Genomic DNA, 15,651 nt, shown 5'->3' on the forward strand with positions numbered 1-15,651 from the left:
CCATATCATATCCATATCACTTCTTAAAAAAAACAAAACGCACTATAAAAAACAACCAACAGAACATTTGACAGGTAATACTACTTAATGAAACAAGACTTCCAAAACTAAATGAGAAGTTAAAAGTAATCAGTGATCAAGGCTTTTCAGCTTTACTGAAAACACCTTCTCTTAGAATACTTGTTAAAATCCATGTAAAGAAAAGAAAAATTCATTACTAACTTCAGTGAAATTTAGTTTAATTAAGAACATAATGAACATCAGTTACTTCTGAAGTTATTCTTCAGAAAGTTAAAAAAAAAATTTAAAGCCAAAAAAATTTGTTCAGACATTATCAGAGTCTTGCTTCTCTGACTGACATTCCATGTTCTTAAATTCTTCTGTTAAATATAAAATACATTTCATAACATTCTGCTGCATTTGGCTTTCCAGTTGTATTAATTTGGTCAACTCCACTTTTCACTATTTACTTCATCTTCCCTTCCCATGTTTTTATCCCGTCTACTTAATGTCTTGCCACCTACACATAAGATTTGACAGAATACGTTAATCACCAGTTTTTTCTACTAATAATATATGCACCCTTTAGTAAATATGACACAAGACAGCCCTAGTGCCTTAAATACAACTTTTAAGCCTGTAGTATTAAGCAATAAATAATCAACTACACATTAGGTTTTTTCTTTGTTTTGTGTGGGGTTTTGGGTGTTGGGGAGGGTGTTTGTGTTGTGGTTTTGTTGTTTGTTTGTTTTTTAAAGTTTAGAGATGTGTTTTTCATACAATTTATTCAGTATGCTGAATTCCATTACACAAATTTTAAAAAGTACAAACTGAAAGAGCCCCCATGATGCATGATAAACCAAATGGAATATTTTCACATTAATAATAATTGTAATAGATGGTCAAATGTCCTGGAAAGAACTATATTTAGCCAAGTACCACCAGTTTAGTTAACACATCTAAGGAGATTAATCTAAAATTTGAGCAGGAGAGAATTTAGTGGCAAATCTTATTTCTTCTGAAGCAACAATACATACTACAAATTTTAATAGAATTTAAAGAGCAATTGTGTAACACTCTCTGAACACTTCCAGTGGAAGAACTGCCCAAAACTTCAGGATCTTCGGGATCTACAGCAACTAAAGTGAGCTGTATTCCATTATTTGAAAGTTATGAGATTAGAACAAAGCCAATTTACAAACACTAAGCATTGTCTCCAGAGTTGAACATAAATACATGGAACTATGATGTTGGCTTTGGTCTCTCCAAAGAAAAGCCTATATGACACAAAACACTAAAATTTTATTCTTCATCATGCAGCTGTATGCACACAAATACTTTATCATGCAGCAGTATGATAAAGCAAGTGCAGCTATCAGCAAAAGATGCAGCGGAGGTAACTATTAGTTTTATAAAACAGACCTACTCCGTACTTTTGAACATCACAGGAATAACTAGCTAGCTTACAGAGCCCACCAAGAGAGTAACAGAGCTTAGCCTGAACCAAGTAAAACGCCCTAAATGCACCTACTTCTCACACAAAGGCTAGCACTGTACAACACCGAGCTAGGACTCACCATGGAGACAAGCTGGCACAAACTTATCTGCATGCTTAATGTTAAGGTCCACAGTCATCTTATTAAATATACTCTTGAAGTTAACCTTGTGACTTTTTAACGCAGTAAAATTGCACTGATCAGATGTTCTAATACATGCCTTTCCTACATGTATGCTGTAAGCCATGAACACCGCCAACTATTAAATAATAAGCATATGCACAGTTGAAGACAAGCAAAGAATATTTAGAAAGTAGCAATTATATATCAAAATGGTTAACAAGAAGGGGAAACTGGCATCTTGAGCAAAATGTTAGTGTTTCAATAAACTATAATTCAATACTACTTACTTTACATTTATCTCCAACCGAGTATTGCATGCCAGCAGCAATAGAAAAATCTTGTTTTTGCTGATCTGTAAATACATTAGCAGTAATATACTATTAGTTTAAATACACCAGGGAGTTACTTTCTTGATGCAGTAAAAATACAAACCAGAAGTTCAGGCCCTAAATCTGCACGCTGGCCCATGCGAGGAAGACCACTGCCTAAACCCAAACTGCCATTTTCATCTCTCTTCTTTAAGCAGGCTTCACTTTATACATCAGCTTGCAAAAGTTGGAATTTTCAACTATTCAGTTACTTACCCCATTTGGATTGGAGCCAAACGTCATATTCAACATTTCTGTAAACTGATGGATTGAGTGATTTAAGAACTTTTTTAGGTAAGACCAACAAGGTAGGATTCCCATTGCTCTTAAGGTGCTGTATGAAACAGAACAAAGTGCTAAATAGTCAACTACATAAAGATGTACAGTTTTTCATTTTTCAATCACAGTGCTCAAGCTTTAAACTGAAATATAAACAGGCTGAAAATACATAAAGTACAAACAGCTTTGAAAACAGTAATTCAGTGGTGTTCTTTTATCCATACCAGAACAAAATTAAAAACTAAGCAGCATTAAAAAGGACACTATCTACCCTCTGGCACATCCAAAGAAAACATTATTTTTCAAAGAAAAAAGTAGCTTTTAAGATATTACATGTTAGGAAAACGAGAAACTCAAGATTCTCTCATGAACATTAAACACTGAAAAATATAGCAAAGTACAAGCTATTAGAAAGAAAATAAATCTTAACTTATAAATACCTTGTTGCCAGAAAGAGACTTCAATCCATTCATATCACTGACTGTTGTAGCTTTACTTCTGCAAAAGGACAGAAGCGAGCTGTGGTAATATAGTATTAATAAGGCCTGGAAATCAGGTAAGAAACATTTTGGAAGTTGATAAAAATACTTAAGCTACCACTCTCTACATATTTTTCCACATAAGCATACCACAGAACATTGTCATCCCCCAAGATGAAAAAGCTAAGTCTAAAACAAGAACTACATTTCTGTATCATATAAAGCTAAAAATAAGATTTTTGTTTCTAAGTACAAGTTTTAAGAAGTCTAACTTATGTGTACTGACCTGGCCCTCATTTATGAATACAAAAAATGGGGGGCAGGCAAGGGAAACAAAAAATTCCTCTAAAATTTTTGCAACTATGCAAGGAAAACATAGCAAAAGCAGACATAAAACAAACAAACAGAAAACCTAAAGCCCAAAAACCACTCCATTAGTTAATTGTCATCAGGCACTCTAATTTACACTTGTTTTCTACACCTGACATTGCTGGAAAATTACCTTCCACAGAGAAAAAACAAGTATTTTCCCCTACAGCAGTTGGAGGCAACTGTCAGCATTAATTTCTCCCAAAACCAAAATAAAATACTACATTTAACAACAACATAACTGAAAAGTTCACATTTATAAAATGAAAAAGATCTTCTGGAAGGCTAGGTAATGAAACAAGCTGAAGTCAACTTTAAGACAAGCAAAAAATTTAAGACTTCATAAACACAGCGAAGTGTTTGTAATTTGGGTTAACTAGGTCAAAAGTCACACACACTAGCTCTTGCATCATAAGACATATGGTTTAAATCAAAAACATTGAGTTTAATAATCTCAAGTGAGTATATGACCTTCATTAACAAAGGTGCTATGGAGGTTAGCTGTACATTTTCTTATGCATCCCAAAGATACAGGGTAATGCTACAGCATATGAAGCCCAGGAAAGCTCCAAGAACAGAAAGGAAAAGAGAAGGCTTCCACTTTCTGACATTTAACTACAATAATTGTTCCCCGAGGCAGGAATACTTTGTATTTTCATTGGAAACGTTCCCTAGTATTTTTTTCTCCAAACAAGAAAAGAAAGCTAATCCCTTTCCCACAACTTGGTTTTCTTTCTGTGGTCATTTCCATCATCTTCCTTTCTGTTGTTTTCAGCTTGAGGAAAAAAATCAGCTCCTAACATCCCAAAGAATTTCTTCTGCCACATGCAACACAGACTACAGCAGAGCCCCCAAAAAAGACTTCACGTGACATTCAGCGGGAAGAGGGGACATGATGCACTAATATAGCATAATCTCCATGGCTTCACTGGAATTTCACACAAGCCAGGGTTTTAAGAACAGTATTAAACAGAAAAAAAAACCTGCCAATACGTAAATGCGAAAATAGCACCGTCAAAGACTGACTGTGCAAAAGAAATCAGCAGCTCAAAGTCTCAAAGCTAGCTAAAGCATCCAGGTCCAGTAAAAGGAATATAAACCCACAAATATAATCACTTCATAAAGATCAAAGAACAAAATGGAGCAAGCTACATCTGTATTTCTCCATTAACTATATCTCAAGCAAGCATTTCAGCCCCCAGATGTGGAAGCAACACAACTTGGATTAGATTCCTGTAACTCTACTCAGTTGCAAGAGTGAGTAAAGTGATTCTCATGGAGTTTACCATGCCAGACCCGCACACCGACAATTCTCCCAGGGGATTTCGCTATTCTAAACAGGAATATGGACATGCTGCAATGGCAATATGCCATTATGTAAAAAGACCCAAAGCTAGACTGCAGAAAAAAGAGAAGAACCAGAACCCTGTCCTTAGGTACAGTGAAGATCACATATTTCATTCCTTCATAGTTCTAATCTTACCTCTTTGTGTTTCTCTTCTTAGTAATTTATAAAGGTTTTCAACCCTAACTGTTAAGATTCTACCACCCACCAGAAATTCAGAAAAATCATTTATTACAGGCATCTTAGGTTAACTTGAAATTGCATTTACCTGTAGTTGTCATCTTCTGAATCTGAAGCAGATGCTTCACTGCTACCATTACTTTCCTCTGTCACACCAACAGAACTAAGTTCTGCTATGATTTTCTTTACATCTGTATCAAATACTTTCTCATACAGCAATTCATATAGCAGAGCTGGGGAAGGGGAGGAGAAAGTGAAGGGGCAAAATCAGTTACAAGGTAAACGAGATTTTACACCACCATTACAGATGCATTTCAAATTACTTCAATCAAAGCAAGCAACCATTTTGGTATGTTAACTGAAACAGTGAAGGCATTAGAAGCAAAAGCAGCTGCAGCTACTGTGGCTTAATGGGTATGCATGGAACTACCAGAAATCAGGTCTCTTGACAGGTAAATTTGGGCTTAGGCTAGTAGCTCTGCACATAGGCAGAGTTTTCATGAAGAATGAGAATCCTTGTAGGGAGTGTCACAGTGACCCATCAAACCCTATTAGGACTTTCGGGCATTTCTGCAATCTAGTAAAGAAAACAATAATCCATGAAAACCGTTATGTTTCACATGTGCAACCCCCATGATTTCTGTGACAAGTTACACAAGCAAGGGTAATTTTAACATAAACAATCCGTTCGCTAACATAGTCCGAAATACAAAATTGAAACTAGGATGCCAACCAAAGACAATGCAACAGATTATAAATTAGTACACCAACATTTTCTGCTTACATTAGACCACCCAGATTCAAAGAAGAAGATAAATCTTCTCTCGGTATATAATCTGCTTTGTCAAGAATCAGGATGCAATAAGAATTCATGCTCTCTCAAAATCATAGTCATTGACAATTCAAATGGAAAACTGAGCTGCTAAAGAATGACTATAATAAACTTTCATACAGAGCCTTCTCCTGAAACCTGACAGTGATCATTTTAAGATTTTTGGTAAAAATACATGCTTTTAACCAACCAACATAATACTTACACTGGCACAGAGCAGCCTTTTCTGAATACTCTATGGGATAAACAATATCATAGTGGTTTCCATTTGAGAAGCACAGCAATACCTATTAAAAAAACCACACGGATATTTTAGGTTTTGCATCTCACTTAATTTTTTTCATATAAGCACAACCTTTTAAATTCAATTTAACATACCAATGTGCTTTGTTATCTCTCAAGATCTCAAAGTATCAGTAAAATGATCAAAACGTTTAGTGTCCTTTAAGACAAAAAGAATTTGACCAAAAGCCAAAAAGAATTTAAGGCAGAGGTAGCTATGTCAGTTAGCACTTGCAAATTCATTTTTACAGAATTTTAGATTACTAGGAAGATACAACACACCCCAAATATGGGCCATCTATTTAAAAAGTGCTACACGTATTAACAGCATAGCTACCTTAAATATGTATCAAAGAAATTCTTAAAATTGAATTCTCAGAACATTTCATTGTGTTGAATAACGAACTCACATGAAACTACTTGCTGTTTATAAAGTAGTCTTAATTCAGACTTTCACAATAGCTGTATTTTTTTTTTTTTTACCTTATCAGAAAAGCCATTTTCAGTTACATGTGAAGGTGAAGCATTGGGTTCCCGATATATTATGAAATCTTTCCTGAGAAAAAAAGTAGCAGTTAAGAATTCATTTAAAAATTAATATCAGTAAAAATTGGAATATTCCAGTCAAGTTCAAGGAACATACATAACCACAGAAAACACTGAGTGGAAAAGAATACTTAAGAAGATGAGTACAACTATCACTGGTTAAAAAAAAAAAAGGCTTACTTTTATGCCATATGCTCTGGCACAGCACGTACAGAGCCAATGACAAGGAAAACAAATTTCTAATCACCGCTTTCTGGAGCTGTGTCTAGAAAGATGATGGCTCCCCAGCCCTGGAGAAATTCATTACACTTTGTCATTTGGAAACCCACCAGAACAAAGAGGAAGTTGACTTTATGAGCAGGGCAGGAAATAGCGCTAAGTTTCCCAAAGGTGAGCAATGGCTTAGGCTAAATCTGTACTAGCAGGTTGATTGCATGCGTGCAAGAATCCTTTTGGGCACGGAGGCCAGCTAACAGAACAGCCCATGTCTGTGCTCAGAAACTCTTCTCAGAAACCAAGTTCTCCTGCTCAGAAGGATCCACAGAACACTTCTGCTCCCAAGTAGTGGCCCAGCTGCCACAGCAGCACAACAAAAGCCCAACAGACCATCAGCAGGCATTGCCTGAGGATCACATACTGTAACCAAGTCTCCAGCACCTCTGAAAATCACGCCCTGGACATCTCACCTTTCTCATTTGTAGTGAGAAGAACATTTTCCTGTGTTTTAAAATGGATAACACACTGCAAAAGAGACATTCAGAGGGCTCAGTTTCCCTTTCTCTTCGGATAAAGACTGAATGAATTGTGGAGTCTGACACCATGTTGTGTTTGTTAGACTCAAATTGCTGGATTTCAAAAGAAACCCCTCGTATCTCTTCAACTGAGAGAACAGAAACAAACTTTTTTGGAAGCTTGGACTAAACCAGAATACAGTGAGCTGTCACAGTGTTGGCAGATACTCATCATCAAGGGTATCAGTCGAGTATAGTTTTTCAAAACAAGTTCAGAAAATTTCTATCACTGCAAACTAAGTTTGGGTACATCATCACACTTAAGAGGATTAATCCACAAGTGATACTGACATGACATGCTATTTTTTATTTTCTAAAAACTGAAAGACTATCAGTCTTTGCTACTTGTTTTTCTGCTATAACCAATCTGTCATGATCTTTATATTTATTATTTTCACTTTCTCTTTTATCCATAACCTTCCCTTTGAATTCTTTGCTCAGCAACCTATCACATCCTTCAATTTCTTCTTTGCTCATGCATGCAAAAATTTTAGTAGTCTTGCAAAATGATTAAGTATATTCACAAATGTAGCTTTTTGATTTAAAAAAAATATAGTAAAACATCTCAGAAAAAGCAATTCTGAGAGGAAAAGAATTTCATAGCTCAAGAGACCCCCCCCCGCTTCAGGAAGGCAAGGAAAATTTACTAGATAACCAAATTATATTTGTGACAGATCTGAGGAGTGAAAATGAAGACAAACCTACTCATACTGCATGTCTACCCTATGCTTGAGAAGTCTGAAACTCTCTCCCCTCTCCACTTGGCACAGAACAGGAAATTCTTACTTTTGCTTTCCTTCAGTCTGCCAGCAGGGACGGGAAGCAACTCTTTCCCCTTACCTCCATCACCATTCCGACTTTCCCAGAGCCTCTAAATTGCCTTTTTTATAGAAGCCAGTCTTCCCAGAACAAGTATGGCAGTAACAATACTTGCGTGTTCAACTCTGCAGTGAAATACTACACACAGTTACAACTATGCCACAAGCTTCTTCACACTTCCAAAGGAAACTAAAAAAACACTATTATCAAGCAGGATTTGTCTCCATTTCTCAGCTATGGTCCTGGATACCAATGTATCATGACTTAAACTGCTTCGATTTCATGATAATACATTTCTCAGGGCCAGAAATACAACAAATGGAAGACCACGACCATCTGGTTCTGACATAATCAAGCAGGCAATTTTGTTGACTTGAACTGCGTTACGTCCCTCTACACCCTGGCGCAATCTAACCATCAGACCACCTCTCCAAGCCTCTTGAGCCAAACTTTACTCTGACTTTCAGTTCAGTCCTCTTCCACCCATGCAGCACATGCAATTCTGAACTGTCCCATTAACCACATAAAATGGAAAGATGGAATTTTAAGCAATTTCCCACACTTAGCACTCATCTAAGTACCTGAAAGTAATTTAACTACTTTGTTTCTCTCCTCTTATCAACTATGTCATCAAGAGTCAAAGTACAAAGAAAGTCATTAATTTACAGTAAGCACTTTGAAATACTGAATTTAACTGGTTTACAAACAGCAGAAAGAGAAGATGCTGTATATTGTTCATTCCCTTACACAGTAATTAGAAAGCAGTGATAAATATTCAGCATATTGTTTCATACTACTTTGTGAAGAAAGATTTATAGGATTATATTTGATAAAAACACATCAGCAAACCTGCTCATCACAAAGTGTTTATCTATGCACAAATACCGAAACATTTTTTAGGTATAGCTCAAGCTATGTCCCTTGACAAATTCGTATTATTTCATCTATACTGATACCATGGAAAAAGGAAAAATTATACAGAAAGGAGAATAAGCTACAGCAGTACCCAGGTAGTCTTATATCAGTACATGCAACTTCATACCAGGGGAGGTGTGAAAACGGCTTTCTAGCCTACTACCTACAATACTCATACCACTAAAACTACATCAGAGCATTTGTACAGAGATAATAAAGAAATAGGTACAGCCCACAGCTTCACAGTAGGGTTAATATTAAAGCCTCGGAAGAAAAGCAATTTTAACAGAAAAATACAGGAAAATTAACAAAATATAAACTGTATGACTCTACTGACAATTAGTTGTACAGGTAAGACACATGACATTACTGCAAACCTGTATTTAAATCCCAGATTAAATGTAATTTTCAAAGCTCACTTTTTTATTTAATAGCTTGACAGTTGCAATTTTCAAAGCATTATTTGTAATATTCTGGAGAACTACAGTATAACACACAACTCCATCTTTGCTATGCCAGCTGATTCACTAACAAAACAACTGTACCGATCTCATACATATTTATATATATGTAAAACATATTTAAAGATTTTCTTACTTGTACATAAGAGAAAGGGCACTTATTTCTACTTGTCCAACCCATTCCTGTATTGAAAAAAAACACAAAAGAAAATTAAGTTCAAACACACACACAATTATTATCCTTCATCATATGTAGATCAAGAAAAGCAAGAAATCATTGTCAAAAAATAAATATATTAACACTGAGCCTGGAGTTCAGCCAAGACACTTTGACTGTATTTGAAGTTTTTTGAAGTAACAATAACTATTCCAGTAAGGTGGTTAAAGGGCACAAGCTAGAGGGATTTTTTTCCCAAACTAGAAATGGATCTGTATGAAAACTGAGAGCATTAAAAGCAATCACATAAATGCAGATCTATCATTAATGATTATGACTTTGAAAGGTGATAGTGTTTTTATTTTTTTCACTTTTGTTAAACAGCCAACAGTCTAGCTTTTCAAAAATTATTTTTGAAAAAAGTGTCAGATTGACCAAGTGCATTTAAAAATGTTACTCTCTACCTTCAGAACTGTCTGGGTTTGTGGACCTTTAGCTATAGATGAACAGGAAAAAGAACCTTGAGGCTCAACTCTCATGCCTAAAATACAGATAACTTCCACATAAATATCTTGACACGGTCTTGTGAAGTGCTCCAACACTCCAAAGTAGACAGACCACTTCCAAACAGCCAAATTAAACTTGTGCTAGTTAGTTGCATTTCTCATGCAAGCAGCTGTATATCAATACCTGAAGAAAGACCAAAAATCAGCTTTAGAAGCCGTTAAACAGTAAATGTCAGTAACACCATAACCCAGACTCAAATCATAGAAAAGTGAAAGTTGTTGCTTCCATTACCAGCCTAACTGCTGTACTGTGCTCCAGTGTGGTGAGACTGGATCTTTCTCATTTTTGGGGGGTTCTGTTTGTTTGGGGTTTGGGGGTTTTTGTTGGTTTGTTGTTTTTTTAACTTTTTTTTTTTTCTTTTTCAAATTCTTACTAAAGTAACAACAACTCTAATTTTGGGGCAGGAATTTGTAGCAATCCAATTTTCTAATCATTTTTTAAAGTCTCATTAGAAGTTTAAAATATAGAGTAACTTAATTTCTCTGATCATATAAAAAAGTTACCATATTATTTTTCAAAAAAAATTTTCATACGTGTCTGCTAACGTTTAAAAAAAGACATTTTTCTATACACATAGTGCAGTACCATAAACCATTTACATTGGCGTAGTTCAGTGAAGCATATGTTCTACCGGAAAGCAGCACAATTTACTATTTAGCATAGCATATAACCTTGGGATTTGACTAACAAAGCTTTGCAGTTAAAAAATCCTGGAATAAACAAAGCAGGACAGAAGCAGAATAAGCTAACATCCACTTTTTTCCTCCCTTCCACCATTCATTTTGGAAACGGAAATAAAGAACCATCTGATTAGCCATTTGAATTAGGGATGCTGTAGGTGTGGCAGGGGAAAAAAATAAAAATAAAAATCATGCTTTAATTTCTAGGAGGAGAAAATTGAATAAAATTTATGTATAAATGCTTAAAAAAATTAACAGATTTTACAATGTTGCACTAGATAGTCCTCTCCCCCCCAGCTTACACAAATTGTTAATGCCCTAATAAAAATAATACAATTAAATTGGGGGGGGAATAATAACAGTTTTGCTTCAAATCAGTATCTTCAGAAGAGCTTGTGGCTACTGTTCATAATATCTCTTACATCAGCAACTCTCTTTTCATCACCTAAACTTTTAGACCTTTACAAAGGCTCTCTTGAAGAAGCAGCTAGCCATGCTGTTTGTCAGCATTTGCAGAGGTTAGAAACATTTGGGTATAATTTTGAGGAGTAACATGTTTAAATCGAGACACAAAAAAAATTCCTCAAACCATTTTACAATACAGCACATGCATAAAAGTACATATTCACGTAATTCAAAGACCTCTTAAGCTCAGTCAAAAATATTTGTGAGAAAAAAATATCCTATTACCACTGCTTTCTATTATAAATAAAGTTTGACATACCTGTGGATTTTCCAAGCATTTTAAATACTCTTCAAATGGCCCCTCTATGAACTGTATTTAAAAAAAAAAAGTCCTAATTAGTTATTTTTATTAGCATAGCATATGGAATCCCCAGTCTATGACCCACTGTACCAATGGGAATGTGCCAGTGGAAATTTAAGACTATCCTGCCCTCAAAGAGCAGGATAAAGTAAGTAGAGTAATCCAAGTATAAACTGATGTAGAGATGAGGAAATAAATGGTCAAACATTTAGGTCTGCATTCCAGAAAACAACCACATAACCAGCTTTTGGATTCACCACACAATCCAAAATAAATCAAACAAACAAACAAACAAAAAAAAAAAAAAAGAAATCCAGCAGCCAAATGGGAAATCTGAAAGAAAGTGAAGATGCTGTCAAGTAGATATTTATGGGCATTTCATCCCAGGCATGCATGGCATCACTGGAGAAAGCATGTGTGGGCCTATTGAAGTATCTTGTTAAAACAAATAGGCAGCAATAAGCAATCAGAAATGTGGACTACAGAAATGTGACTCCCAAGTAGCAGTAAGATACAGTATAGGCAAATCATACTGCACTTTTTCCTCCTTTCTGTATCAATTCAAACAAACTTTTACTTCCAGTGAAAGGACACAAACAATCGGGCTACACTGTAAGTGCCAAGCTAAGAAAATAACCCTTCAGCTGCATTCCTTAATGTGCATGAAGAGGCCAAATTCACATTTGTCAAGGACAGAGAAAGATGCTGCAGCAATGGAGACATACTAACTTCAAAGTGTTTCAGACATGCTGGCCAAAGGAGAGGCTGTATGTTAAAAGTACTGTTTAGACACAATCCACCTCAATTAGTTAAAATAAAGATCCACAGAGGTCCAAAGAAAGAACTAATTCCCATTATGAACTTAAGCTACAAGCAGGATGGCCTCCTTACCCATAGTGATTAAGAAACAAGGTAACAAGGAAAACTGAGTGGAGTATAGAATCATTTAGGTTGGAAAAGACTTTTAGGTTTACAGTTAGACTCAATTATCTTAACACTGCCAAGTCCACCACTAAACCATGCCCCTAAGCACCACATCTGCATGTCTTTTAAATACCTCCAGGGATGGCGACTCGACAACTTCCCTGGGCAGCCTGTTCCAATGCTTGACAACCCTTTCAGTAAAGAAATTTTTCTTAATAGCCAATCTAAACCTCCCCTGGCACAACTTGAGGCTGTTTTGTCTCATCCTATCACTTGTTACTCAGAAAAAGAGACCAAAACCCACCTCACTATAACCTCCTTTCAGGTAGTTGTAGAGAGCAATAAAGTCTTCCCTGAGCCTCCTCTTCTGCAGGCTGAACAACCCCAGTTCCCTCAGCTGCTCCTCACAGAACTTGCTCTCTAGACTCTTCACCAGTTTCGTTGCCCTTCTTTGGACATGCAAACTTACTGAGGGACCACTCGATCCCCTTGTCCAGATCATTGATAAAGACATTAAACAGAACTGGCCCCAATTCTGAGCCCTGGGGAACACCACTTGTGACTGGGCGCCAACTGGTTTTAACTGCGTGCACCACAACTCTTTGTGCCTGGCCATCCAGCCAGTTTTTTACCCAGCAAAGAGTATGCCTGTCCAAGCCATGAGCAGCCAGTTTCTCCAGAAGAATGCTGTGGGAAACAGTGTCAAAAGCATCCAGGTAAACAACATCCATAGCCTTTCTCTCATCCACTAAATGGGTCACCTTGTCATAGGAGATCAAGTTAGTGAAGCCAGGACCTGACTAGTGAGAATAGAAGTTCTGCTTTAGCCTGAACCTGGCTGGACAGTGCTGTTCATGAGAAGAATCAAAAAGCCTGGCCAAATTTTTTAATTTAGAAAGAAGCAATCAGGTATAAAGTTGAAAGGTGGATCAGTAAAACATGATCATAGACAGCAGTTGTTTTGTGTGTTGAAATTAAATGACCTAAAGATAACGCACAGAGGAAGAAAGGAGGGCACCAGAAAGTTCTCACAGAAAACTGAAGAGTTAAAAAAAAGGGAATTAACAGAAGACTGCAGTAATTAAAGATAACACTTCAAGAAAGTATGAGTATGAAAATTAAAGACAGTGGTTACACACAGTCACCTGGAACTTTGGCGATAGCAGTAGCAATGGAACAAAAGAGACAGAAATCCAAGCTGAAATGGTTACAATAGCGAGAGAGAAGTGGAACTTCAACGCGTACCACCTGTACACATCCACAGAGCGTAACTACTAAGGCGGCGGAGGAGTAAATAGTTGAACTAAGAGACCAGGGAAAGAGGCATTTGTTTGTGTTGTTCTGGGGGGGGTTTGTTTGTTTTTTAAGAGAGGTAAATTAACAATGCTATATTCCAGACAGAAAACAAAGTATAGTAAGAGATACAGGGAGCAAAGGAGATCAGCAGAGCTGAAGTGAGGTACCTGAGGGAGTAAGAACGCTAGGAAATGAGAACAGATATGTAACACCCCAACCTTTTACATGAAACGCCGATTCTGAAAAATAACAAGAAACTTTTAAAAAAGAGACTTTTCAGAAGGACAGCAAAAATGGATAGAGCAGAGGTCATAACTCTTGGAGTGTGAGGGAAAAAAAAAGAACAGTGAGACTGGGAGTTTGGAGGAGAGAGACCAAGATAGTAAACCAGCCACGGTTGACACAGCAGTTACCTGGCTGAGAAGATGCCAGAGCTGGGGAGGGGAAACAACATATATTTAGAGTCAAGAAGAGTCATGGTATTCCCAAAAACAATGCAATGCAACAGGAAAACAGAAATAGAGAAGCAGCTACTGGAGTGAGTGGGGTAATTGTGGAAAGAAAGGGATTAAAAAGTCAGCTATGAAAAAATAAAATAAAAAACAAGGGAGAGAGCTCTAAGAGTTGGTAAATCCTCAGTCCTAGCAAATGGAAATAGTCCCGCCAGAGCTGCATTTTCCCCCCCCCCCCCGAGATATTCACTGTATTTTATGTCATTCATTCTTGCCAACTTCCGCATTAAAAGTGATCAGTCACATTTGAGCATAGGGCACTGTGTCAGAAATTATAGCAAATACACACACTCTTATTCCTGCTTTCTTTCTCTTTCCTATGCCAATGCGCATCTAGAACAGCCTTTTTATTTTGGGTCCGGGTAAATTTAGAACAGAAAAAGAAAGCTGAGTAATAAGCCTCTAGTAACAAATGCTTACACACACTCCTCTTTTAGCTATCCTGGAAATTAGTTAAATGGTATATACACCAGAACACATATAAACACAAAACAGGAGTGCCATTATTTATTATTGCGCTTTTAAAAGGAAGAAAACCAGGATTTTATAATGTTGACACTGATGGCATTGTCCAACTATAGATCAATATAAAAATATTTTATGTCCATGGTTGATGAAGGAGAACTTCGTTACAGATGTTTAGAAAAAAACCACAGTGGCAATGCAAAATAAATTGTAGACCCTGAAACAAAATTCACTAATTTCATCAGTCAAATCACTTATATATTGTAAAAGCAATTAAATAGCACAATAAGAACATTTTATGACCTTCATTAAAATAGGCATTATACTAAAGTAAAACCCAGATTTTGGTAGCTCCACTAAAGACTATTAAAATTTAAGTTTGTTTTAATGAGCATTAAAAACTCTTCCCACTCTACATCCCTCCAGTCCAAGCAGTATACAGGTCTTTCTCCAGGCTTATGAAAATGAGTCAGTACCACACATAGTTCAATTAACTGAAAGAGCATTCACTTTAAAAAGCATCAACTAGTATATAGCTATGATGAATACCGTCACAAACAGCAGAATACACCTTAGAGAAGTGGAAGGAATAAAGTAACATTTTTCTAAATGCTCACAAAGAACACAAAAATACTTACTGCTTCAAATTTCTCCCTATTTTTCCGAAGATAGTCTACACAAGCCATCCTAACATCAATATGCCGAGACTGAGAGTGTAACACCTACAAAGGGAGAAAGAGAAGAAAGTGACACTGGTTCTTAGGAGTTTTGATGATGGGGCCACAAATAATTAATGACTGTTTTCTAAATACAGTCTTGGAAATACTCTAGTTTTATTTTTAAGAGTATTTAAAACGCATGTTCATTGACTAACAACATCTTTTTGCAGGTGAAACCTCAATTACTTAATCAAAAATTAAGTAACTGCAGAATTCACAGATTTACTAAATTAAAATGTTCAATTTTACAAGGATTTTATGAGCAAAATGAATAGCATTT

General features: G+C 36.3%; 1 protein-coding gene across 3 annotated transcripts in view; it reads right to left on the bottom strand.

Annotated features, from left to right (window-relative positions):
- The window catches only part of OTUD4 (OTU deubiquitinase 4), a gene marked incomplete at its 3' end in the record, with an annotated part of 29,468 nt that extends 14,115 nt beyond the window's left edge, over window positions 1–15,353 (bottom strand). For all 3 annotated transcript variants that reach the window (XM_081999426.1, XM_081999425.1, XM_081999424.1), the window contains exons 1-9: window positions 15,291–15,353; window positions 11,414–11,464; window positions 9,422–9,468; window positions 6,237–6,309; window positions 5,677–5,758; window positions 4,728–4,872; window positions 2,707–2,764; window positions 2,204–2,321; window positions 1,907–1,971 (exon numbers count right to left, since the gene is read on the bottom strand). In XM_081999426.1, coding sequence (XP_081855552.1) covers window positions 1,907–1,971; window positions 2,204–2,321; window positions 2,707–2,764; window positions 4,728–4,872; window positions 5,677–5,758; window positions 6,237–6,309; window positions 9,422–9,468; window positions 11,414–11,464; window positions 15,291–15,338 — 687 coding nt within the window. In that variant the 5' untranslated portion in view covers window positions 15,339–15,353. The remainder of the gene's footprint in view (window positions 1–1,906; window positions 1,972–2,203; window positions 2,322–2,706; window positions 2,765–4,727; window positions 4,873–5,676; window positions 5,759–6,236; window positions 6,310–9,421; window positions 9,469–11,413; window positions 11,465–15,290) is intronic.
- Between the last annotated feature and the right edge of the window lie 298 nt (window positions 15,354–15,651).

This window comes from Phaethon aethereus (assembly GCF_964289735.1).
Source record: "Phaethon aethereus genome assembly, chromosome: 4".
Taxonomy (NCBI): domain Eukaryota; kingdom Metazoa; phylum Chordata; class Aves; order Phaethontiformes; family Phaethontidae; genus Phaethon; species Phaethon aethereus.